Here is a 25,838-nt window from a genome sequence, read left to right as displayed (position 1 = left end):
TAGTTTTTAAAGAAAAAACTGAAACAATACGGGAAAAGTATAATTAAGTTTAAAGTCATATTTTTAGAGGTAAATTTTTGGTTTTCTTTTTTCTTGTCGCTACATCTTTATGTCCCTCGTATCACATCACCTCCATCGCTCTTATCGAACTGCCTCTCTTTTCCTCTTATGAAAAACGTTTTTACTGATCAACTTAAGTTACGCGATCTTTAAAATTCTAACATGAAGAGAATACTTCTTAATGATAATAAATTGTAGTTCCATCCGTTTAAATGACATACCAAACGACAAATAACGATTTTTTAGCTCTATCGTCAAAGTTTATCCAAATGACATTTAACGTTCGTTAAATCTTTTTGTAAAATATGTATTTAAATATATATATTTTTTTACCTCTAACAAATAGATTATGCTGAAAGTTAATCGGTTATTATAGAATGTGTTTACTAATTGTTGTGAAAGTTCTTTATGGTAATTATAAATCTTCTTTTTCCAAAAGTTAGCCGTTTAAGAATAACGTAAGTTAAAGACAATAAAAATGAATGCAAACGATCAACTGGTGCTCTATAATAGATCTCGGGATGAAGAAGTTCTGAAAACCAGTATTTCATTAAATTCAGTAAAACTACTGAATGCAACAGTCAAAACAAAAGAGCATCTTCATATGAAGTTCACGGACCTAAACGTAACTGTAAATGGAAAAGACATATTAAAAAATGTCAGTGGTGAAATACTACCAGGTGAAATCCTAGCTATAATGGGGCCATCAGGTAATATTTAACTTAGATTCTTTTCAAATATTCGTGTATTAGATTATTTAAAAAGATAAAAAAAAAATGTAAAAAGTCTCAGAAAATCAGTTTAAAAAAAAAGCGCTAACAAGCACTAATGACGCAATATTTTCATGGAAAATAAACATTCCTTCCTATAATCTTCAGCGATATGTTTTTGAAAAGAACCAATTGGAATGCGAGAATTGATATTTTAAAAAATTAAAAATGCTAATAAAGTCTAGTTAAATAACTTATACACCAAAATTTTAAGTTTTAAAAAAGTATTTTTAATTTAAATTTGTAAGTTTGCCTTAAGTTAGACCTTAATAAGCAACTCAACTTAAAAATCTGACTTCACGCAAATCTGACTTCACACAAATTTTACTTTACGATAGCAAGCGTTCAGTTAAAGTAAATGTTCAGTTTAAAATAAATGTTCTTTTAAAAACAGGCGCAGGGAAGTCAACACTTTTAAATTTGCTCGTTGGCAGGGAAACGAAAGGAATTGTTTTAAACAGTGGCTCTATCGAAATAAATGGGGAACGAGCGTCAAAGCTACTTCGAAGAAAAATTGGGTATGTTATGCAAGAAGACGTTTTCTTTTCCCATCTTACTGTGCGGCAATCTTTAGAGGTAAGATACTTTTGTTCTAAGGTTCAAAATATGTTTTATCAGGCCTATTTAGTTGATTAAACACTATTAATAGGGTAGTTCATAACTTTGTGGGTAAAAAACTAAAATCAAATTAGGAATCAGTAATGCATTTTTTAGTTACAGTTTCAGTTATAAATTAACTGCTCAAACGATTAAAATACTGTACCCCAGTTAAAAGGCGGTTCTGGCGCATTGACCCATTCCCATACTTAAGGATGCATAAAAAATGGTGAACACTTCATATCATGTTCTTGGACAAAACCAATACTTAAGAGTCGTCTTTAAAAATCAAGAAGAAGTATAAAAATAATCATGTTATTTCTATACCAGTTCTTCAAGATGCCTGTTCTTCGCTTGGTTTATTGCCTTGTTTTGTAATGTCCGATAGCCAAGGTGTGAATTCCGTCTTCTAAGATGAATCTTTTGTCGTCGTTAGCGCTGAGTGCGACTTTGTTGATTTCTTCGGTGTAGACATCGTGATGACGTGATCGGAAGACGTTCATGGTGGTGAGTTTTTCTTGTTTAGTCATTAAGCAGTCGTAGTAGTCTTGATGAGTGATGTGATTTTTAACAATGCACTTCTTAACACCTTTGCATTTTTTATGTTCTTGATCATCTATTTCTTCAGGGATGTAGTAAGAGTAGAGTTTGGGTCGAAGACCAATAAACTGCGTGATTTGCTTTCCACCGGTTTCATCTTTGAACTTGCCAATGATCTTTTTATTTTCGCCTACTTTGAATCCAGCGTTTTGAATGGCGAGATGATCTTTAGGAAAGTCGCTCGTGTCAAATTTTTCAAGTGCGTCATCAGCAATGTCTTGATAAAAATCATCTGTTTTGATTTCGTAAATGAGCGAGTCAGTGTCAGTCATGAGTAGTTTTGCACGATCGTCGTATTTAGGCTTGATGTAGTCATAGTGGTGTTCAAACATGAGAGTTTTGCTCAAATCGAGGATGCTCATTCCCAAGTAAACGGGTTTGTCGTAAGTGACTTGTGTTTTCTTCATATGAATTGCGATGAGTTTTTCATCAAAAATGGTGTACCGATCATATCGAGGGCTTTTGGATAATTTTAAGGCTTCTTTTTTAGTGGTGACCAGTTTAATATCGACATGCTTTAGAATATTTTCCATGGTTTTTCCAAACACGGAGTTGTTCATGAGTTTAAAGAATTCTTTTTCAAAGTCGTTTTTAGCGACTTTTCTTTTATTGGTGTTGAGGTCAATGTATTTTTTCATGAAGGGTTCTTCTTCAAAGTTGATTCCTCGATGAATTTTGGTGATGACTAAACCCAATCGTTCATAGAGTTTTAGGTTTTCGTGATGAACGACGTATTTTTCTTTGTTGTTTAAATTGGGAACGAGCTTATCCACTTTTCCAATGGTTAGTCTTTCAGGAGCCAAAGGGTAGTCGTTGTGTAAATCTTGAAGCTCTTCAGGATAATCTAAATCAACTTCGAGAATGCAAGGCATGGATTTCCAATTTAAAAGTTCATCCTCAGCCATCCATCTGAATTCTCTAACAGGAAGAGGTTTGCTCATGGCCCACCCATAAAGGTTATTAGCGTCTAAGTACTGAATGAATTTCGATGGTTGTGAAGGATCATAGTTTTTCATGTATTTGTTATTAGCGTTTCCAAGTCGGTTTGAGATCATGCATATTCCGCCGCGTATTCCTTTTTTTATCATGTTGAGCATATCAATATCGGTTATTAAGTCCAATTTAATTTTAGTTTCCTTTAACATGGCGTCCCAAGCCAAACCAGGAGAGGTGTAATACCAAAGAGGGTCTAGACCGTAATTTTCTATGCAAGTGTCTCTGAAATTTTCAAAGACATCAGCTAAAATGAGCACGTCTGAGATGTTGTACAGCTCGTGGTAATCTTTAAACGTTTCACATCCAAATACCTTCCAAACGTTTTGAGCATGTGCATAGTCTTCATCGCTGATGTGTTTATCGTCTAGTTTAGAGTAAAAGGCTTCTTTGGGTGGCAATTGTGTTTCAGAGAATTTTTTAATGGAGTCCACCCATTCGTAAGGGTAAATGCCTTTTCTTAATAGCAAATCTCGTTTTGCTCCGCTGTGGAATGAATTTAAGTTTTTGCACACGATGTCTCCTTTTTTAGATCTTCTATGAGCGCAATCTTCACAATTGTCTTTACATTTGCATTTTTTTACCTTTCTTAACCATACAGTCCTTTTTGCATGTTTTTGGATCTAATTTTGAGCACTCCTCACACAAATCTTTAACAAGGTTGTCAGTTAAATCTTTTAAAGGGCTTGACATGAACCTGTAGCTGTCAACGAACTGTAAATCTCTATACACTATTTTTGGTTTACCTTTCTTATCAATAGAATCTCTCACTTTGATGCTTTTTGTGAAGCTGATATATTTTTCTTCATTGTTGGGTATACAAGTGATCTTTCCTTTTTTTCCACCTAATCTCTTGATGAACAAATGGCTGTCATAGCCAGACAAGTTATGAAAGACAACGGGAATAAATTTTGGAATTTTATAATCCAAGTTGCATTTCTTATGAGCAGCACCACGGTACTTTCCAGTCAAATGGCAGTGATCCCATACTTTATCACCGTTAAGATCTTTTTTGCAAATATGGCATTCGGTTGCAGATTCATAATCTTTCTCATCCTAATTAGTCTCTATTCTCTTATTTTACGATTGTTCTTGCCGTGAATAACTATCGTCACAAATCTTTATAAAGTTAGCTTCAAGCATGGTAACAAATTTTTGAGCCACGTCGTCATCATCACTTTCTGCTGTATACGTTTCAGGCTTTCCCTTGTAAATGGTTTCGTCGTAGCATTTGATATAATAGACGATGGAGCTTGGAACATGCTTTTGACATTTTTTGGTATATGACTCTTTATTATTATACTCAGTGTTGTCATCGATAGGTTTGATGAAACTTTCAAAGTCGGCATAGACGCAGTACGGAACTCTCATACTATTGTTGTAGTTTTTAAACTCAAGGGTCGACCCTTCTTTTGGAAGATCGATTCTCATAGGTGCGTTATCATAGCAGTATTTTCGATGAATTTGGAGCTTTTCTTCTTGGTCATAGCCGTGCATGCACCTTCTGCAAAAATATCTTTTATGTTGATGTTTTGATGCTGAAGAACGAGCAAACCGACTGAAATTTTTAATGAGGCAATAATGGCTGTTTTCTTCGTTTGAAATATACAAAAAATCAACACAGTGCTTTCGATCATGAAATTTGGATATTTGCATAGGTTGAGGGTTATTCATTTCGTAGTGAAAGACGTTCACGCTGATGTCAGGATTATTTTTCTCAAACTTTTCGACTTGAGTCACCTTTATAGGAAACTCCATTCCTTCCCAATTCAACTCTTCTGATTTTAAAATAAGATCATTGTCAATTCTTTCATTGTCTCTATTTTTAAGATTCAGCGCCCTGGTGACAGACCATTTAAAGCATTGGTTGTCCTTGTTTACCATGTTGATGATCGCCTTTTTGTCTTTTAGCTCTTTAGACAGCTCCATGTAGGAAGAACCCTTGAAAGGTTCATAATCGATAAATCTGATATCTATTCTTAAAATCTTCGACAAGACGCAATTGGATCCCATCTTGTTGTAATTAGCGCTTCGCTCCAAGATTTTTTCTTCCATTTGACTCACAACCGTTCTTACATCTGTACCCTCCAATATAATTTTCAAGTTGGATGAAAAGTGAGCCATCTGAGTAGTCTCTTCACCTGTTAAGATGCTTACGCGAGTCATTTCACAGATTAAAACAATTCTTACCTTTGTGTTTCTTTCTCCTGCTATGGTTTGAATGACCGACTCTCTCACCAAGTTTAAAAAAGGAACGATGTCTTGGTATCGAGAAGAAGGTGTGTAAGAAAATAGTCTAGCAGCACGCTCCGCTGAATGTTCAGTTAACTTGAATTTTATTTTATAAGGTTTTGACGTGATAGGTTTATACACTGTTTTTAATACAAGTGATTTGATAGACTTTATCTTTTCATCGATTTGTTTCACTGATTCGCTTACATTCTTCTTGACTACTTCAGGAACGTAGGGTTCTATCCATTCTTTAATATCATTAAACTTATTTGCAACATATGACGTCACACTTTTTGCAACTGCCGTCAGACTTGAAAACAGTCCAGGTCTTGGTGGAATGACTGGTTTTGGTGTCATGACAGGTGATGAATCAACAACTGGTGTGTCAAGGATGTGCCTTTGCAAATGAATTGGCTTAGGAGCAATAGGAGGTCTTGATGGAATGATCGCTGGTTTTGGAGCAATAGGAGGTTTTATCACTGCGGAAGGTTTGACAACAAACTGCACTTTTGCCGGCTTTATTGAAACTTTTGTCGGCTTTACAGAAACTTTTACAGGTGGCTAAACAAACCTAATCACGGTAGCATTAACAGGCAACGGTCTTGCCTCAGTCGTTCGTCTACGAGGAGCAGGACCATACCCAATGACAGGTCTTACAACCTCAATGAGCTCGGCTTTTTTCATTTTATAGATACCTTTGATATCACCACGACCTTTAGCCATCTCTCTTAATTCTTTCACAGTCATTTTTGAATAGTTTCGATCTTTTCGATCATTAACAGTTTTACTTTCCATTTTTATTACGGAAAGATTTTTATTTAAGCCGCTTTCAATTTTTCGCTCTTTGGCGACAGTTTTAGCTTTTTGCTTTTTAGCATCAGTTTTATCACCCATTTTATTAAGGGAAAGAAAATTTTTTTCGATGCTTTCAAGTTTTCGCTCTTTGGCAATTATTTTTTTTGAAGAATGGAGACTCATTTTATCTCTGCCGTGATTTTCTTTAAGTCAATTCAATTTTTTTAAATCTTGGCACACTTTCAGCATATTTTCTTCTTCGAAAAGTTTTTACCGTTTTTTAATTCTTTTCGCGGGAGAATTAAAAACTTATGAAACAAGATAATTGGCAAAAATTTCGCTTATTGAGTCGTATACATGTGCTTGACCCATTTCATCAAATCTAATCGTATACTTTCTTCCCCACTCGTCATGTGCAGTAAATTCGCATCCAGCCGCATGAATTTCTTTTTCTTCATCAAACAGATGCGCACGACCCATGGTATCAAATTCAATCACATACTTCCTCTCCATCTTTTTATTTATGCCAAGAATTTTATTTAAGTCAATTTTTTAACATGTTAAAAGTTAAAAAATCAATTTTGCTGCTTTTTACGTTTTTCAAGCTTTTCAGAATTTAAAAATTCAATCTTGATTCCATTATCCACCTTTCCATCTCGACGCTCTAAATATCTCCATCCACGTCCAGTCCCTGCCATCGCTTTGTAAAGAGACTTGTATTCAGTCACCTCACCCGTTTCAATGTTGGTTATTCTCACAGTGATGGGTTTTTTCTTAACTAAACTAAGCCATTCCCATTTTGGATTGGTTGGTTTCTTTTCCTTTATTTCACGTATTTTCTTTTCTTTTGCTCTTTCTAAAATCTCATCTTTACTGATCAAATTATTTTCAACCGCAAGCATTATCAACGTTATTAAATCGTTTGCTGTTTTACTAACACCGTTTTCATTCAGCAAATTTTTCAAATACGATGTTGTATATCTCATTTTATTATACCAAGATTTTTTTTTAAGTCAATTCAATTTTTCCTGAAAAGACATCTTAATAAACAGCAGTCATGTTGGTTCCGTCTGAAACAAATTTAAGCAGTTTGTCAGAGATCACCACTGCAAAAATAACGGTATTTGCAATAGTTGAAGTTCGAAATTTAAGGTTTACCACTAATTCAGCTGTTTCCGACGCCACTCTTTCTTTTTGCTTGCTGATATCCACAAAGAACAACGGATATAATTTTATATATTCAAGCAAGCTTAACCCAGATTGACAAACAAGTTCATTTGTGCCGTAATATTTTTCATCAAAAGAGAACGCATCTGAATAAGCCATGACCACTCTCTTTTCTCCAAAATTCAAGTCGTAATTGTAATTTGGATACTTTATTCCATTAACAGTCACGTAAAAATTGCTAACATCACAATGGTCGAATAGTGATGGATTAACTGTTTGACTGGAATTTCTGTTTGTCTGAAGTCCGAACAAGATAAATCTTGGAATGCTTTTGTCAGTAACTCTTCCAAGCGACCAGGTAAATTCTGTTTGACCGGCTGGAATAAGCTGTCTTTCACATTTGTTTGATTTATAAGCCACTTGAATGGGAATTTTTTGAGCTATTAAATTCATGAAATCAGTCTTTTTCGAAATATCCAATTCAACGCGAGGCATATAAAGTCTGAATTTTTTAAGGTTGATCATTCCTGCACTAACACTTTCCGCTCTATAAATTGCATCATCGCATTCTTTCTTTGTAAAGGTGATGGTATGTCTAAACCCATAAACAACTTTGTCATAGGTTTCGCAAAATCCAAAAATGTGTTTCAACGGAATTTTAAACGAAAAAGCTCCAACGGATGTAGTGTCTGCAAACAAGTGGTCTCGTCTAACATTGAATCCTGAATTTCCAACAAGATTTGACGTATCCATATACCACATCTGTTTTAATCCATCAGCAAACTGAAATCCATAAGGATATTTCATCAATCCAAGTATGGTGGTGGCTGGACCTGGATAGATCACTCTTTCCACTTGCTCTCCCGACAAGTCATAAGTCACATCATTAAACAAATACATCAAAGCGTTGTTCACCAGTGCAATGTTGTCTTTAGCATCGTAAAAGGTTCCATCGCTCTTTTTCAACACTCCTTCAATAAGAATGTAAGCCTCTGATGGTACTGTTTGAATCGATTGACAGTCAATCTCAAAAGTAATCGTGCCTGAAGAATTTAAATCGAGATTGGTTGGAAGATACTCAAAAAAATCAACTTTTTCAATACCAATATCATACTCTGGGTTCTCAGTAACTCTTAATCGCTCAGTACTTATCATTTTTTTATATAATAAAAAAATTATTTAATTCATTTAAATGTCTCTTATCGCAAGTTTATAACAAGCCATCGCAACAGAATGCTATCTTCATGCTATTTTCATACCCTGTCCCATTTTCGCCAGGTCTTGAATTCGAATCGCGTTCTTTTTAGACATTTTATTACTTTGAATAGATGAACCAGTCTTTAATTTCTCAATGGTCTTTTTACCTTTATCAATAGCCACGTCTTTAGCAGCGGAGATGGCTGAAAGGGCTAACTCTGTCCCAGCAGATTTTGCAGCTGTAATCGCTTCTTGTCCAATTTTGCTTGTTGCAGCATTTTTAAGCAAATTCACTGTTGCTTTTGTTACACTTGACGCAGCTGCTCTTTTTATGAAATTTTTAATCATGTCCACAATACCACCTCCACCAACAACGTTCTTTTTCACATATCTTCTTTTGTTCACAATGAGCATTTTTTAAATAAAAACAATTTTTTAAATAATTTTATCAATAGTCCTCATTAACGATTTATATTCCTCTTTATTAATCTCTCCTTGTCTCAACAGCTCATCGCAAATAGCAACAGCCACATTTCTTGACTCTTTATTCCCAGCATGCCATGCAGCAATACTCAATTCAAGCTTTTCCACCAACGCATTAGGATCGCCTGGAAGAATAATGACACCACGACCTTTTTTACCTTTTTCAATACGCATCATTTTTTCCCAAATAGGAGCAATAAGTTGCTGATACTTTGGTCTTCTTGATGATTTCGGTTTATGCGGTTGCGAATCAGATCTTATAGCATCACTCTCCATTAAAATTTTTTCATAATTTTGCAAATCTTCATCGGTATAGCTCTTTGGTATTGTTAATTCAGTCATCAGTTCCCAAAGACCTTTTGTTCCTTCATACCTTTCATCACCAACAATGATATCATTTCCATCTATTTCAACCTCCATTTTTCCAATGTACATTTTATCTCCAACTTTGTTCACTTCGAAAGGTCTTTTCTTTTTTTGATCAACTGACAGGCTTTTAATCATCTTTTCATTGCTTTCAATCAGAGGCTTGTAAAGCTTTCTCAAATCAGTCTGAAGATTAGCATCTGAAATGTTGCCGTTTCTTCTGTCATTAATTTCTTTCACAATTTCATCCCTTTTATTCATGTCTTGTATTTTAAAGAAAAACATCTTTTTAAAATACGTGGAAAAAAAACATAAATTGGTTTTACGACTACGTTGATCCTTTCTTAAAATACGTGGAAAAAAAACATAAATTGGTTTTACGATTATGTTGATCCTTTTTTAAACAAATTGTTAAACGTTTGAATCGCGTCTTCTCGACCTTTTTGGATCAAGTTTTCTTTAGTAACTTCATCTATTCCGTTTTTGACTTTGACTCGTATTTCCTCCATCAAGGATTTAAATTTTTGAAGCTCACCAAGAATCAATTGAAACTCTGAATCGCTTATTTTCCCGTCCATCAACGCTTTGGAAATGTGCTCGCTGATCGTGTTCAATTTCGACTCGGCCAACACTTTGATCTTTTCATGTTTTTCCGCTTTCAATGCCATCTTTTTATTCACTTGCCCTCCGACAATGGATAAAAAACCCATGCCAATAGCCACACCTTCACATGCAATCGCTGCAGGACTGGCAATAATCGTAGACAAAAGCCCTATTCCAGTCGCACCTAATGCAATACATAAACCTTGCATCACATTGTCCACATTCGAAATGATCCTAAACACACGATGGTACTTTTTGCTTAGATGAACTCGCTTTGCTTTTTCACTCTCTATCTCTTTCTGAATCTCGCTTATTTTCTGAAGCCTATAAACATGCCCTCCTTCATCTGCAGGAGCTGATGGAAGAACTGGATAAAGTTTTTCATTCAATATTTCCATTTTTTATTAATAAAAAATTATTTTAAATCAATGTAATTAATCTTACAAAGTTTTTCTCCTTTTTTAACAATCACATCCTGTTTGCTGTTACTATTCACATCCATAATAACATCATCTACAGACTCTGAAATAATAACTTCGTTTTTTCTATAATTCAATTGATCAGTAATTTTATTCATTAATGTTATCACTGCAACACCTTTCTCCAAATTCAGCCCAATGGATAAAGCTATCATTGTATGTGAGAGAGCAGCAAATTTAATGTCTTTCTGGGCAAAAATCTCATATTGTTCGTTAACGTTGAAATAAGGTGGATGATCTAACGTTTTCGTAGACACAATAATGTTGTTTGGTCTTCTTTCCTCCAACTCTCTAACCCTCTCTTCCAAAATTTTTAATTGCAAATCCAAACTATGAACTTCTGCTGAGGCAACATTTCTAAAAAACTTGTGAGGAGCATGCATTTTACATATTAAAAATAAATTTTTAGATCATTTTTGCAAACTTAACAATTCATTATTATCTACCCATGAATTAAACGAGTCTGGATATCCCAACCATTTGACTAGTGATCTACTCTTGGTTTTGCGAATGATTTTTTCAATTCTGAATATGTCTTGATGCGTCTTTTGCATCTCCTGCTCGTAAAAGGTGCCTTGAATTTCTTCACCGTTAGCATCAGCGATTTTATACGTGGGTGGATTCGTATGCTGAACATTTGACACGGTAAAAACCTCTTCAGTCCATCTCGGCGTATACCCTTTTTCAAAATGAGACTTCTTTTTTACGATCCTCACTTGATCACCTATGGAAAATTTTGGTTTTGCTGGTAATGTTTGATCCTTTCCATACAGATTCCACCATACCCTACCTTTATTCTTTTCATCGCTAGCTTCAACTGGTGTCATTTTAATGGAAGAGTGTTTGGTGTTGTTGTAATTTTTCACCATCTCATCTAATACGTCAATGTATTTATTGGTGTTGTTAGCTGAAAAATATTTAAACATTCTCTCTTTCATCGTTCCATTCCATCGTTCAACAACAGAACTTTTTTCTTCATTTTCAGTGGAGTATAATTGCACACCTAGAGCTTGTACATGCTTGTTGTAAAACTCTTTTCCTTTATCCACCCACATTTTGACGCACTTTCTTTCACCAAAAATCTTTTTCAACGATTCTGCCACTTCAAGACCTGTTTTGGTTTTTAACGGAACGATCCATCCATACTTTGAAAACACGTCAATCACCATGAGCAAATATTTTACGCCCTTGTTGAATTTTGAAAACAATTGCATGTCCACCAAATCAGCAGCCCATATTTCATCAATGTCATTCACAATCACCCTTCTTCTTTTAAAATGATGAATCACCGGTTTATGAAGCTCCTCTGCAAGCTGATCCGTCCATTTCAAATCACTCACACCTAATCCGAATTTGGCTTTGGCTTTGATGATAGGTTCGATGATTTTTCGTTCGTTTATTTCTCTCTGAGTGGGGTTTTGTATAGAGTTCATTTCTTCAAGCATCATTCGATCTGCTAAATTTCTGTTTTGCTTGTCGTTAAAATACTTGTAAGCTAAATCGTGATGATATGCAGCATTGTCCACTCTATCCACCGGTTTGCTCCACTCTTGATACATATCGGTGGATGTGAGTCTTTTGTCTAAATTGGTTCCAGGTCCTGCAAAGTTCATACCTGGAACGTGCATTTCTCCTGGAAACTTTGCCCATTGAAGTTTGATTTTGTTTGAGAGTTTGTTGATCGATTCCACCAAGTCTCCTCCACTAAGCGCATGCGTAGAAACAAACTTGCATTTTGTTATCCCACAAGAGTTGCAAGTCCCTTTCAACATAGTTCTGTTGTTTTTTGTGATCTCGTTTTTCAAGTGAATGGTTTCAGTCTCTCTTCTACACTTAACGCAGTACATTTTAACATATATAAAAACTTTTTTAATATAAAAAATATGGAAGTGATGAAACTGTCGTGTAAAATTGGGAAAACCAAAAGAAACAACAGCGCGCTTTTACCAAGAAGTATACGAGGAATCATCGTTGGAAAGTCCGGTTGCGGAAAAACAACGTTACTCTTAAATTTATTTTTAAGACCTGGGTGGCTAGATTACAACCGCTTACAAGTCTTTGGCAAATCTCTTTTTCAACCAGAATATAAAATATTAAAAAACTCATTCGAAAATAAACTTCCTAAAAAGGATATTGTTGATTTGTTAACGGATGATGTACAAGACGAAATGGAAAAATTGAATTTAAACCCTGAAGATGTTATTGAGGAAATTTCAAAAAAATATTCCGACAATGATGATATGGAGTGTCAATTCTTTGAAACGGCTGATGATGTGCCTGAACCTGAATCCTTAGACTCGACCAAAAACAATTTGATGATCTTTGACGATTTGCAATTGACCAATCAAAACAAGTGCGAAAAATATTACATCCGAGGAAGACACTCCAACGTTGACTGCTTTTACCTCGCTCAAAACTATTTCGAGATTCCAAGACATACCATCAGAGAAAATGCTAACTTTATTTGTCTCTTTTAACAGGACCAAAAAAGCGTTAATCACATTTATCAAGATCACGTTTCCTGCGATATGAAAATAGAAGAATTTAAAGCCTTTTGCAATCATTGCTGGAATGAACCTCACGGATTTGCCGTCATTGATCTCTCTTCTAAAAAGAACGAGGGAAAGTACCGAAGTGGGTTTGATGATTTTTTATTTTTCTAAAACAATTTAAAAAATAATTCTTATTTAAAAAATGTCAGGTATAATCATCGATGTAGATGGAAAATCAAGTGTTATCACCACTGATTTTTTGGATAAAATCGTTTTTGACGAAGGAAAAAGTTATGAAATGGCTTTTCTCGGTCTTGAGACTTACAACAGCATTCCAAATGTAAGCAGTAAAAACAATTCTTTCAAATACAGCATGAACAATGGAGCTAATTGGGAAAACATTATCATTCCATCAGGAAGCTATGACATTAAAGACATCAATGAGTATTTGCAAAGGTCTATTTTAAACACAATAAAAACAGCTCAACGTGGAAGTTATATTATTGCAAATAAAATTAATTACTCTCCAAACAACCTTCAAATTGGAATCAATCTTAATACTTTAAAATCAACCATTAAACTTGGTTTGAATTATTTGATTGACTTTAATGTGGAGAATAGCATCTCTTCAGTTTTAGGGTTTACTAAAAGAAAATTAAATTCCAATTCCGAATACGAGTCGGATCATATCGTTAGAATTTCAAGCATTAACACCATCAGAATCGTTAACAACGTTATCGGATCATCCTATATTAATGGAACCCAATTAAATTGCATTTACTCCTTTTATCCAAATGTTAGTCCTGGCTATAAAATCATCGAGAGACCAATGCATTTGATTTATCTTCCTGTTAAATTGTTTGAAATTTCAACAATGGTTACTCGCGTCATTGATCAGAATGGAGATTTGGTTGATTTTCGTGGAGAGGATATTACAATACGATATCATATTCGAGAAGTGAAATAAATAATTTTTTAATACATAAAAAATGAGCAATTATCAAAACATCATAATTAACATCTCGCAGAGCCAATCTGATAAAATTAAAAAAGCCATGCATGATAAAACCGATACTAGCATTAAGCTTTCTCATCAAGACTTGAACGGTAAACATGTTCTCGCTATCACTAATGCGCAATTGAACAAAATTAAAAAAGCGTATGAAGCTGGAAAAGGGGTCACTCTTAAATTGAGTAAAAGACAACTTGCACACAACTCTAAAGTTGAAGGAGGTTTCATCGGAGCTCTTTAACCGTTATTAGGTATGATAGGTAGCACTCTTGCCACAAAGGTAGTTCCTGCTCTTGCCACTGGTTTGCTTTCAGGTGTTGGAGCCTCTGCCGGCTCTGCTATGGTTGACGAAATCGCTGGGCGAGGTCTTTTTTACATGAGCAAAAATGGAAAAAGAATGAAGATAAAAACTTTAGGTGGAGAAGGATTGTTTATCACCCCATGGACTAAAAATGTTCACGGTGATGGACTCTTCATTAAAACTGGAAAAGGTTATCAATCTGTTGGAGCTGGATTATTACTCGGACCTAACTCACCCTTTAATAGCATACCCTTTTTAGGTGCTATTCTATGAAAATCGCTTGTTAAAAAATTCGGATAAACTTTTTAAGAAATTAAAAAAATGATCGACTTTCAATGGATTGACGTAGAAGGAATTGTTTTACCTAATGAAGCTTTAACTAACTTTCAATTGATAAAGGCTGCTAAACAGTTAAAATTGAAAAACTTTCGAGGTGTTTTTGTGAGGGATGATTTATCAAAAAAGACAATGAAAAAAGAATGTGGAATTGTCAACACAGGAGATTCAAGCACCGGTGGGTTTGATTGGGTGTGCTGGTATAAAGACGCTGACAAAAAATACAGCTTCGACTCTTATGCTCAGCCTCCTCTTGTTGAGCTGGTCGACTACTTGAAAAGCCCGGTTTATTATAACAGTGAAAGAGTGCAATTTGGTAACACTTCTTATTGTGGCCATTTGTGTCTTTACGTCTTGAAAAAATTGAATGAAGGTCTTGACTTTCAAGAAGTTATCAATACCTTGTGGTGACTGCTTAATGACTAAACAAGAAAAACTCACCACCATGAACGTCTTCCGATCACGTCATCACGATGTCTACACCGAAGAAATCAACAAAGTCGCACTCAGCGCTAACGACGACAAAAGATTCATCTTAGAAGACGGAATTCACACCTTGGCTATCGGACATTACAAAACAAGGCAATAAAGAAGAACAGGCATCTTGAAGAACTGGTATAGAAATAACATGATTATTTTTATACTTCTTCTTGATTTTTAAAGACGACTCTTAAGTATTGGTTTTGTCCAAGAACATGATATGAAGTGTTCACCATTTTTTATGCATCCTTAAGTATGGGAAGGGTCAATGCGCCAGAACCGCCTTTTAACTATATATTACCCCTTCACAAATAAAGTTTTGTCAGTTTAATGTTAACCCCTTATTATATAGAGGTAAGGTAGATAGCACAAAAAAGGAAGACACAACATTCGGGTTCATTCTCTTCCGCTATATTACACCTCATAAACCAATAAAATTACATGCTGCTTGAACTGACTGTTTTTAGTATTTCACAAAGTAGTCCAGAGCTCCCGGACCGGTTCATTTTACTATTGGTGAACTAGTCGTTTAATCGCAAACAATGAAGAAAAAATGAATTCTCTTTTCTTGCAGTCGAGGGAAACTGCGATATTTAACTAAGAACAGTTTTTATATGTTTTGATAAAATCTTCATTTGTTATTTACACCATCAATATAAAAGTCTCTACAGTATATACAGAAATAAACACAAATTGTCATTTTCGAAAATACAAACTAATGTTCATAAAAAATCCAAATTTCTATTTCCTTAGGTATTTACTACTAGGTTTTCATCGGCAGAATTAAAAAACAGACTAAAATCTGTTAAGTTGATTATCTCAGAGCATGAAAGAGCATCTAAAGTATATGAACATGAACCTGTTTGGGATGATTCTTGTATTACATAGTTATTGTTTAATTTCAGTTTATAGGCAAAATCAGGCTTCCAGAGAGTCTGGAATGGAGTAAAAAGAAGGCTATTGTCGATGCCGTAATTGAAAATCTGGGTCTAAGCAAATGTGAGAACACAGGTATTATATAATTCTTTAACTGTAAAGATTTTTTTATCTTATCAATTTAGAAATTGATAAGATAAAAAAAATTTGAAATTTTAGGTTTTTTTTTAAAGGTGTTTTATGTTTTATAATAGCGGTATGATTAAACCTTTCTCCATTTCTCTTTTAGTAATGGGTGGAGGTTTGTACACACGTGGATGTTCAGGAGGTTAGCTATAATCTTTTTCTTAAGTTTATTTTCTTCCATGCTTCAATATAATTATTTTTTGAACAAAGCTTACACTTAAAACAAAAAAGCTAGTTATACTTTTGAAAAATCCTTAAGGTGAGAAAAAGCGTTGCAGTATTGGAGTCGAACTCATAAGCAATCCATCCTGTTTAATTATGGATGTAAGTTTTAAGCCAGTTAGCTTCTATTACTACTACCATCATATTTTCACATCTGCTTACCAATAATTGCTTAACTGTTCTTTGTTCTTTAAATAAATTAAAACACAGTTTTATTACCTTTTGTTTAGGAGCCAACTACGGGTTTAGATTCCTCCACAGCATTCAGTCTGATAAGCACGCTTAAAATGCTTGCAAAGAATGAAAATCGAGCAATATGCATGACTATTCACCAGCCCTCTAGTCAAGTGTTTCATATGTTCGATAAACTCTTGCTGATGTGTAACGGAAGGGTTCGTTTTTTGTAAATGTCTAAGCAAGCAACAGCAAAAAAAAGTTTGCTCTTTTTTGAAATCGTTTTTTAATATCACATTGCTTGTTGGTATTACAATGTTGTAAAGGGTGTTAATAAGGGAAAATTTTTTAAAGGTTGCTTTTTATGGGAAGAAATCAGATGTTTTACCGTTCTTTGAGTCAATCGGAAGACCTTCGTACTTAAACTGGAATCCTGCGGATTTCATTAGTAAGTGCTAACAAACTTGAATTTATTAGTTTTGTGAACTCATTCTTTTTTTTAAAAAAAAACATCTTTTTTTAATGATAACATAAAAATAGTAATGGTAAAAATAAAAAATACTTCTTGATGTTTTCTTTAAACATAGTGGAGCAGCTGACAATGGATTCAGAAGATCAAAACAAAATTATCGAATCATTTGAGATTTATAAAAAGTAAGATTTACTCTTGTTTAGTTTTTTTTTTTAATTTTTTGCCCATATTGTTTTATAAATTTAAATTATAATTTTATAAAATATTTGTAAGCATATAAATTTATAGAATCCAATTATATTCTAAAGTACTTGATACCAGTTGAAAAAATGTTCACAAATTTTCATTTAAATTTTGATGGGAAGCTTTATTAATATTTTCAAAGTCTTTGGTATGTACTCTTGAGACCGCTAAGAAAGAGAGGAAACACCCACTTTCTTTTAATTACCTCCTCAGTGGACCCTCTCTCCCCAGTAATTACAATAGATTTACGCCCATGCTGGAATTGGTTGCTATACCCTAAGGGCAGCGTGGGTATGTACACTCCTCTCCCATCTATAAGAATAATTTTGTAAAAATAAGAATGTTTTTTTTTTTATTGACCTTAGCAGAAGTTTAAAAAATTTGTAAATATGGTTAGAAGAATCCAAAATTGTTTATACGCCCAACCTACCACCGATACCCCCACCCCAACGATATCCCTTGCGCAGCTTACGGCTGTATATAGTATTATACCATTATATGGTAAATAGGGTGTTTGATGTTAAAGCGGCTGTTAATCTCAATTTGAGTATTAAAGTTTACACATTACAAAAAGTTTAAATTAAAATGGTTATTTTGTATTAAGAGAAAAATATGGAGAATCGGAAAAAGTTCACAGTGTTGCAGAAGCACGAAACTCATCTAATCACAGTAATTCGCACATTAATTATGGCGTTGAAACTGCTGAAGTCATCAGTGATAGCGATGAACAAACTTTAAATGGAACCAAAGAGTTAAAGGTTATTTTAATATTTAAAGTCAGAATGAGATAATTTATCTAATAAGTTAAATGACTCGGAGTTGTTTTTAAAGAGCAGAACTTTATTTTATGGAGAAACGATTATGGAGAGCGATCTTTTTCTACCCGTCTGGAATGATGTAAAAAATGCTTTAAGAAGTTCCTTCAAGAAAAAAATGGCATGACTTACTATTGAAATACATTTTAATACTTTGTTTTCTTTCATTCAAAGTATAAGGTAGCTGATGAAATAATCTCAAACGAAAAATGGCCGACAGGTTACTACACTCAAGTCACCGCATTATGCCAGCGATCTTTCATACAAGTCAAAAGCGAAATTTGGGATAAACTGAGCTTTATACAGGTATCTTTAAGATATTTTGTTTGCCGAGATGTTTTCTAGATATTTTCTCTGATTAAATCTCACAGACGGTGTAGCAGCCTATAATGACTCCCTGGGGAGCTAATATAAGATATATGTTTATCCTATTGCTATTTAAATTTTACATTAGTTCCGTTAGGGCTGTTTGAACGCTATAAACATATTAGTTGGCCTTTTGGGTTATTTAACTTTAAAAGCAAATTTTTTTCAGCAAATTAGTATAAATGAAGATTTTTTAAAAATTAATGATTACTCGGGAAATATCAGAAAGTCCGTCGATCAACTATCATTTTTAAAAATGTCGTCATTACATTAAAAAGCCGATTATAATCAATGAAATCTTTTATTCCAACCTTTTCGATTGCAACTTTCATTATTTTACAATCAAGAACAATCTTTATATACTCCTGATAAAATATTGCCTGCGCAAATGCTTTCAGCTATGAAATTATTTTCCGAATTACTAAGTTTTTAAAACTGCAATTGCAGTATATATTCCATATAAAAACTTCCTCTCTTCTGTTTTCTTAGGTTTTATTTGTGGCAGTGATTGCAGGATTAATATGGTTTAATACGCCTTATGAGGAAGCAACGCTGGCTGATCGACAGGGAGTGGTATTTTAGTTATTTTAAATGATTATATTTTTGCTTTCGTACTTTTTTAAAGCTTGGTTACAATAAATCTTCTGTAAAAGTAAACTTATTTTGTAAATTGGTCTTGTTTACCGTTTTCTGTTTTAATTTTTAGATCTTCTTTAATTTGATGTATATGTTCATGCGACAAATGATGCATTCTGTCATATCGTGTAAGTAAATATTTTGAAGAATATTACGGGTATATATTTAAAGACAATAGGGGTCAAAAAGATGAAACTCTTTTTTTTCCTGGAATTGTTATGTTAAGTAGTTAATTGTACTACATATTGATTTCTTTATCTATTTTTATTGTGGTATTTCGCAAATTTTAAGCCTCTTTAACGGAAGTTGCATCAGGATGATTCAACATTATTTTTTTGTCTTTTTTTGTAATATTCTTGCTAATTGTTATCTACCATTTACTAATTTTTATTATTTCTGTGCACCTTTTTACTTTATTTGAAGAAGTTTAGGCCAATATTTAAATTGTAAATTATCAAACTGCAGAATGGTAAGATTAGCGCAGAAAAAACAGACACTCGAAAAGTGTTGTGGTTAATTAATGAAGATGATAAAAGAAGACAAAACGAGTTACAAACGAGAGAGAAGATAGGATTATTACAAAGCTCTCAAAAGACTGAAAAAACCTATTCATTTGTTCGCAGAACGGTACTGAAAAACCTATTCAATTGTTCGCAGAACGGTACTGAAAAACCAGCTATTTATTTTTTCGCAGAACCAGCTGTGGTGTACGAATTAGAAAAAAACGTTTGCGTGTTTCAGAATTGCTTGAAAAACGCCCAGTTAACAATCCACAAGAATTCCATCGCTTAAATTAATTTCTTGATTTGACATCAAAAGACGGGAAATTTTAATTCTTTATTTTCATGGTAGAGCACTATTGAAATCTGATATTGAATCTTGATTTGTAAAAATAAATCAAACCAACGCTACGCCTCAATACACAAATACAGTTTGCGAGATTTCTTGGCTGCAAATCTTGATTTGACTTCTTCATATGATACTTTATTAGCTAAATCAGATTTAAAACTGCTCCTGGCCTATTGTTGAACGCAAATAGCCTCTGATAATAACCAGCTTGCTCAACGATCTCTTGTGTTCAGAGACGGAAACGAGCGATATCAGAAAGACTTGAAGTGAAACACACACTTGGTAATAAAATTAATGAATTCCTTTCTGATCACAACCTCGTTTAGAAGAGGTTTTTCACTGACTAATATATTTTTTCTAATAGAAAAAAAAATGCTAAACTTCCTAGTCGAATTCTTTTTTACTCAAGTCTTCTAGGTAGAGCATGTTTTGATTCTTGGCTTTAATACGTGGTTCTTCTTCTGTTAGAAATTTCATTGAAGACAAAAGGAAGAAAAACTTTTTCCTCTCTATTTATTTTAAACTCTTACATAATCAATTATGTTTTTTAGTGCAACAGTAAAAACATTACATTCAAAGATTTTGGATGCTTTCTCGCGGTTGTAACCAGCAATTTCTTCGTATAAGATCTTTTTTCTTTTTTCAGCAAAAATGATTTGATTAAACCACAAGTTCTTTACATCTGTTACTTCCTTACAAATTAAATTTCCAATACCAGCGGATTTTATCCGATACGACAAAAGATCATTAAGAACCTTCAATTCATCATCAAGATTGAGTTGAGTTAATTGGAGAAGAAGAATCACGTTGCTAACTGCCATCAAACATTTAAATCAGAAAGTAGTTTAAACAACAAACTTAGAAGAATTCATCTTTTTTATTAGAGAACTTACTTCGTTATTACTTTCGGCGGGAAGGTCTAATTCTTTTCGACTGTTTTATGATTTCAGGATCTCTTTCGGCTTCTTTACGAGTGGCTTAACTGCTTCAACCCTTGTGCACCATCGCGTAACAAACAGCTTCTTTAATAATTGTCCTGTCTCCTCCTAAAGGATTTTCCAATGAACTGGGCTACAGCTGGACAGAGTTTTTGAAGGATTTCACAGAAGCTAACTTAATAGAAAGTACACCACATAAACTCAAATTTTTGGATTCTTTTGTCTAATCAAAATTCACACTTGGTAGATGTCTCGCTTCTTTGTAGATGTCTGCCTCATTAGCGCCATTATCATAGCCTTGATCATAAAAAGTTTTTAAATAAAGCTTGTTCTCTTCCCGCACGAATCGAATCAGGAGTATAGTTCGTGATGATAGTGAAGTAGATTAATCTCTTTATTTCCCAAATTACTTCTTGAATCACCAATTTTCCGCACTCTTCAACGACTTCCTTCGGTGATTCCTAGGATAACTAATGAGCTTATATGAGTTTTTCTTCTTGGCGATTGGCAACATGAGGAAAATGATCTTTTAGGGTTTTACTGTGCTGAGCAACTAGTTTTCATCCTATAGAGGAAGTTTCCGTTCCAATGTTAGTAGAACATAGTTAGTTGGGCTGGAACCTGAAATAATTCAAAAAATACTGAAGTTTAAGCCATATTCAAATACAATTGTAATTTTGTCAAGTTTTTTCTTGCGCGTGTTGGACTTGACAAGCTGGCGCCAAACAACTGCAAGATCTTAATGTTCACTTGAACTTATGTACTGGGAATGAAATCTATAATTAATTAAATTGTCCTTTATAGTAATTGCGAAAAAGTTAAATTTCAATAAGTTCCATCATTAATTCGCATAAAATGTTGGATTGGTTTTTTTTTTTTTTAATTCACAAACGAAGCGAGTTTTGATCAGTAGTGAATTACGGATTTTTGCTGAAGACCGCATTTATACAGGTCATATTTTTATGATCATATTTGAAAGATTATTTTTTCAAGACCGTATTTATAAGATCAAATAAATTTTTTTTTTTTTTTTTCTATCTTAGTTCCTACTGAAAATAAAGTTATTGCAAAAGAACGCGCATCTGGTATGTATCGTCTATCAGCGTATTACACAGCAAAAAATATCGTCGACCTGCCGGTTTTACTCCTGCCACAGTTTATTATTTACACGCTGACGTACTGGTTGACTGGACTCAATCGTTCTTCTGTATTTCTTCTAGGGATATTTACAGTTGTTTTAACAACAGCACTTTCCCAGGTACGATAGGAATTTCTAACTAAAAAAAATCTGTTCGGTAATTTACTTCTTTTAATGCCAACTGAATAAACTGAGATGACTGTTTAGTGTTTTACTTCTGTTACATTGATCGTGTTTTTAAACTCTTTCTTTCAGTCAATAGGTTTGATCATTGGCGGAAGCATTAAAGATTTAAAAAAAACCTTGGTCGTTGCAGTTATTTTCAGCTTAGGTACCATGCTACTAGGGGGTTTTTATAACAAAAGGCCCCCGCCATGGTTAAAATGGAGTAGATATATATCAGTTCACAGCTACATTTATAACATCTTCTTGAGAATGGAGTTTGAACATGCCCAAGAAGTGTTTAAGTAAAGATTTATAAGTTTTGAGTTCTTTTCAAACGGGATCAAAATTATTCTCCCTTGAGATAATGTGAAGGAAATGATTTCATCGATGATTTAAGTCACAACTTAAATCAGAAATATAAAAAAAAATTTAAATCAGGAAAGAAAAACAGATAAATAGGATAAAACTTAAACATTTTAGTAATTTCTTAAATTGATTGTTGGTGGGAGGACTAGATAACTAGATAGCATTCAGTTAGCCTACTATCTGGTAAATCTCCTTTTTTCTTTCCCTCCCCTTCCCCTCCCCCCCCCCTGGATCCTGCGATCCAAAGTTTGAAATGAACTACTTTTAACCTGAAAGTAAATTATTTACATTTTTTGGTGCTGTTTTTTTGGTTTGTTTTTTTTTGGTTTTGTTTACTCGATTTTTGCTGTGACTATCTTGAACTTTTTCTAATGAGTTGTTTGTACTTTTATTTTAGATGTTCTTCAAATTCCGAATTTCGTGAGTGCCTCTTGAATAACAGAACGCATATTACTGGACCAGAAATAATGCCATATATCAAGCCGATCGATTTTGATATTCTGCAAAGTATTTTTATCATAGTGGGTTTGAGCATCGTTCTAAGAATTGCATTTTATTTTGTACTCAAATATTTGAACAAACCTAAATGAAACTTTTTAAAGAACATATTTCATATCGAGATCAAAACATAATAACTGTAAAAGTTCTGCATACAGTTTGAGACTTTAACTATTAACGGTTCTCCAACTGAATGTTATACTCACTTTTCTCCTTCACAATGGGGAAGAAGAAAAGAAAAGACATTGTGAAGGATACAAGTGAGTGTGAATGTTGTAAAGGGGTAATAAAAAATACTTTTAAAAGGGATATTTTTAACTCAGCACGCGAGTTAAACGTGGTTTGCAATCCTCTATATAACAAAGCGTATGCAACTTCTTCTCTAGATAATATCAAGAGATGCCAATAACCTGCTCAACTAGCTGGGTTAGACTTCCCTCATGTTTTAACCTCAAATTTACATTCGGGATAGAAAGTGCCTGAGATGCGTTTTTGCCTTCATAACAATTTAATAATTGAGAATGATTAGCAATTCCTTACAGCAAAATACACCTAAACCGACAATGACGTATAAAGAGAATAACCTGCAAGCAAGTATTTTCCATCAGGAGTGTACACTACTATTGCAAGAAAACAAAATAATTTCTGTGATACCAGTTAAGAAGCTTTATCAAACTTTACAAAATGCAATCTTGCGTGTTCAGTAAAGTATATTATGTAATTAAAAATGCAAGTTGATAAACTCCATATCGATTGCAAATTAAAACACTTACGACTCGTCTGAGTCTTTTTAAGCACCTGAGTGACTTTTTAAAGAAAAAAAAGTAACAAGAAAAACTAACTGGATTGGATTACAACATTGCACTATATTTTTAAAAATTAGATCAGTAAAAACATTTTGTTCGTTAAAGAAATTTAGTGTTTCATAGTACTCCAGGTTGCACACCAGAATTTTTCATGGTGTAAAAAAAGGAACATAATCGTTATTGAGTTATTCATTTTATCTTATTCTAATCATTCAGTATATTACAAAAATATCCATTTCAATTGTCGTTTGAAATTTGTACAGGTTTGAACTTTCTCCCTCTAATTGCAAATTAAAGTCTCAAAGAAGTAGAGTTTCTGTTGAAATAAATAAAGTGTTGTGGACACCAAACCATTTTCAAGTTTTAAAATGCTTTGCTTTTTTTCATCAAAAAAAAACCCACATATGACCGTTTATATTTTGGACGGAGTTTAAGTAAATTACACCTATTATAAAAAGAGCGCAATTTTTTTTTTTTTTTTCGTAATTGAAATTCAATGTTACAAGTTATTCACTTTCACGTTTAAATTTGAAATATGTTTTACTGGAAAGTACTGGTACCTGAAAAAATATACCCTTAAATATGTTCTTAAATCAATCCGAAAGAATTTTTTTATTTTAAAATAAATAATTACCATTTAAAGAAATTAATTTTTATTTGACGGCCAGAAAAATAAAAATGAAAACTTGACGAATCTGTAAAAAACCTTCCAGAACAGCTACAAAAATGCAAAAATCAATGAAGAGTTTTACAATCCTTTTAACTTAACCAGAAATTTAAGGAAAAAAAGTAAAGAAAAATTCTTAGTTCAAAGTTTACTTATACTTCGTTTGGTAACTAGATTGTTCAAAAAGACTTAATTGGTTTTTCAATTAACTTAATGATACAATTTCGTTCCCTGTGTAATATACCTTCACCGCTACCTTATAATGATCATTATCGTTGCCGGAAACGAGATTGCTTAACCATAATGACATAAACTTAAAAAAGTCTTATGAATTTGAGTTACGATTGAATAATATTTAAATGCAGTATTTTTTTGGAATGATTTTACTAAATTAATCAATTAACAAAGGTTTAAGTTTTTATTCCTATGTCGACATGCTTGAGGAGGAAGATAAAAGATTTCAGATTTGTTAATCATCTGATCATCATCACGGTTTATTAATTAGGACAGTCCAAGCTTCTAAATTTTAATGAGTCTGGTGAGTTTATTTACAATTGTTTGAAACTCGTCTGTTCAAGAAAAATTCAATTGCTTATAGATTTTCTTTATTTTTGATAAAATTTTGGACTTGTTAAGTCAGCATGATATTAGACTATGCATTTAAATGTTTTAAAATTCGAACTGCAAAAATAAATTTTGTATTCCGTTTTTGCTTAAAAAATCAACATGGTATGAAGCAATATGAAGTTTTATGTAAAAATATCTCCAATAATAGTAAGCTAAATATGAACAAATCATTTATAATACCAGATGTGATATAAAAAATGAAGCTTAACAATTGAAGGTCAAAAGTCATTTCCTTTTTATAGACACAAATTTAAATGCGTCAAACATGCTCCAAACTGACGAGTTTCAAGTTTGGCTTAAAAACTATTTGACGCAAAAATGGCGACCCAATCAAACATTTTATAATAAGCATGGTTAATTAAGTTTATTCTCATCAAAACTTTTTTCGCTTCCGTTCGGTTAAATAGATGGTTGCGAAACCGCTGGGCTAATGTAGCATAACTTTATGGAATATATTTAAAAATTGCTTATGAGGAAATGAGCATAAAAATCTTATCCACGAAATAAATTTTGTATAAAAAAAGTTACAAACAGTTGAAACTGGTTTGGTTTTTAAAACAGGTTCTGACTGTTGTTAAGGATGTTAATTTTCATTTATCATTTTACTTTTGAGGCGATTTTTAAAAAATCTGAAATAAGTTAGTCAATGGGACGCTCCTCTACTTATGGTAAATTTCCTAGCCATTTCATGATGAAGATGATGATGGATGATGACTGGTGATGATAATTGATCTTGGTGTTCTTTTATAAATATTAATACTTAATATTTTAAGTTGCGTTATAACATGAATTGATTATTATATTTTTGATACATAAAGTAAAAAAATAAAC

General features: G+C 33.3%; 1 protein-coding gene across 1 annotated transcript; it reads left to right on the top strand.

Annotated features, from left to right (window-relative positions):
- Positions 1-466: 466 nt before the first annotated feature.
- On the top strand, positions 467-23,212 carry LOC145180587 (uncharacterized). Its single transcript, XM_090082197.1, has 15 exons — positions 467-770; positions 1,225-1,406; positions 15,869-15,974; positions 16,129-16,167; positions 16,285-16,349; positions 16,478-16,639; positions 16,776-16,869; positions 17,009-17,075; positions 17,741-17,894; positions 18,126-18,257; positions 18,807-18,890; positions 19,024-19,081; positions 21,784-21,998; positions 22,134-22,345; positions 22,807-23,212. Exons 1-15 carry the CDS (start codon positions 539-541, stop codon positions 22,997-22,999), a joined length of 1,995 nt encoding a protein of 664 aa, XP_089938323.1. The 5' UTR covers positions 467-538; the 3' UTR covers positions 23,000-23,212.
- The last annotated feature ends 2,626 nt before the right edge of the window (positions 23,213-25,838 follow it).

The sequence above is a fragment of the Hydra viridissima genome, unplaced genomic scaffold, assembly GCF_058129835.1.
Source record: "Hydra viridissima isolate aposymbiotic clone 2 unplaced genomic scaffold, HvirCarnegie_v1 scaffold_3, whole genome shotgun sequence".
Taxonomy (NCBI): domain Eukaryota; kingdom Metazoa; phylum Cnidaria; class Hydrozoa; order Anthoathecata; family Hydridae; genus Hydra; species Hydra viridissima.
Note: the sequence above shows the minus strand (reverse complement) of the source record. Positions and strands in the feature narration are given on the sequence as shown.

Bases quoted from the DNA above. Each gene is read 5' to 3' on its own strand.
- LOC145180587 (XM_090082197.1), top strand. From the start codon at position 539: ATGAATGCAAACGATCAACTGGTGCTCTATAATAGATCTCGGGATGAA. The intron at 15,975-16,128 runs GTATTATATAAT...TTTCTCTTTTAG, and splicing joins AAGCAAATGTGAGAACACAG to TAATGGGTGGAGGTTTGTAC. The intron at 16,350-16,477 runs GTAAGTTTTAAG...CCTTTTGTTTAG, and splicing joins CATCCTGTTTAATTATGGAT to GAGCCAACTACGGGTTTAGA.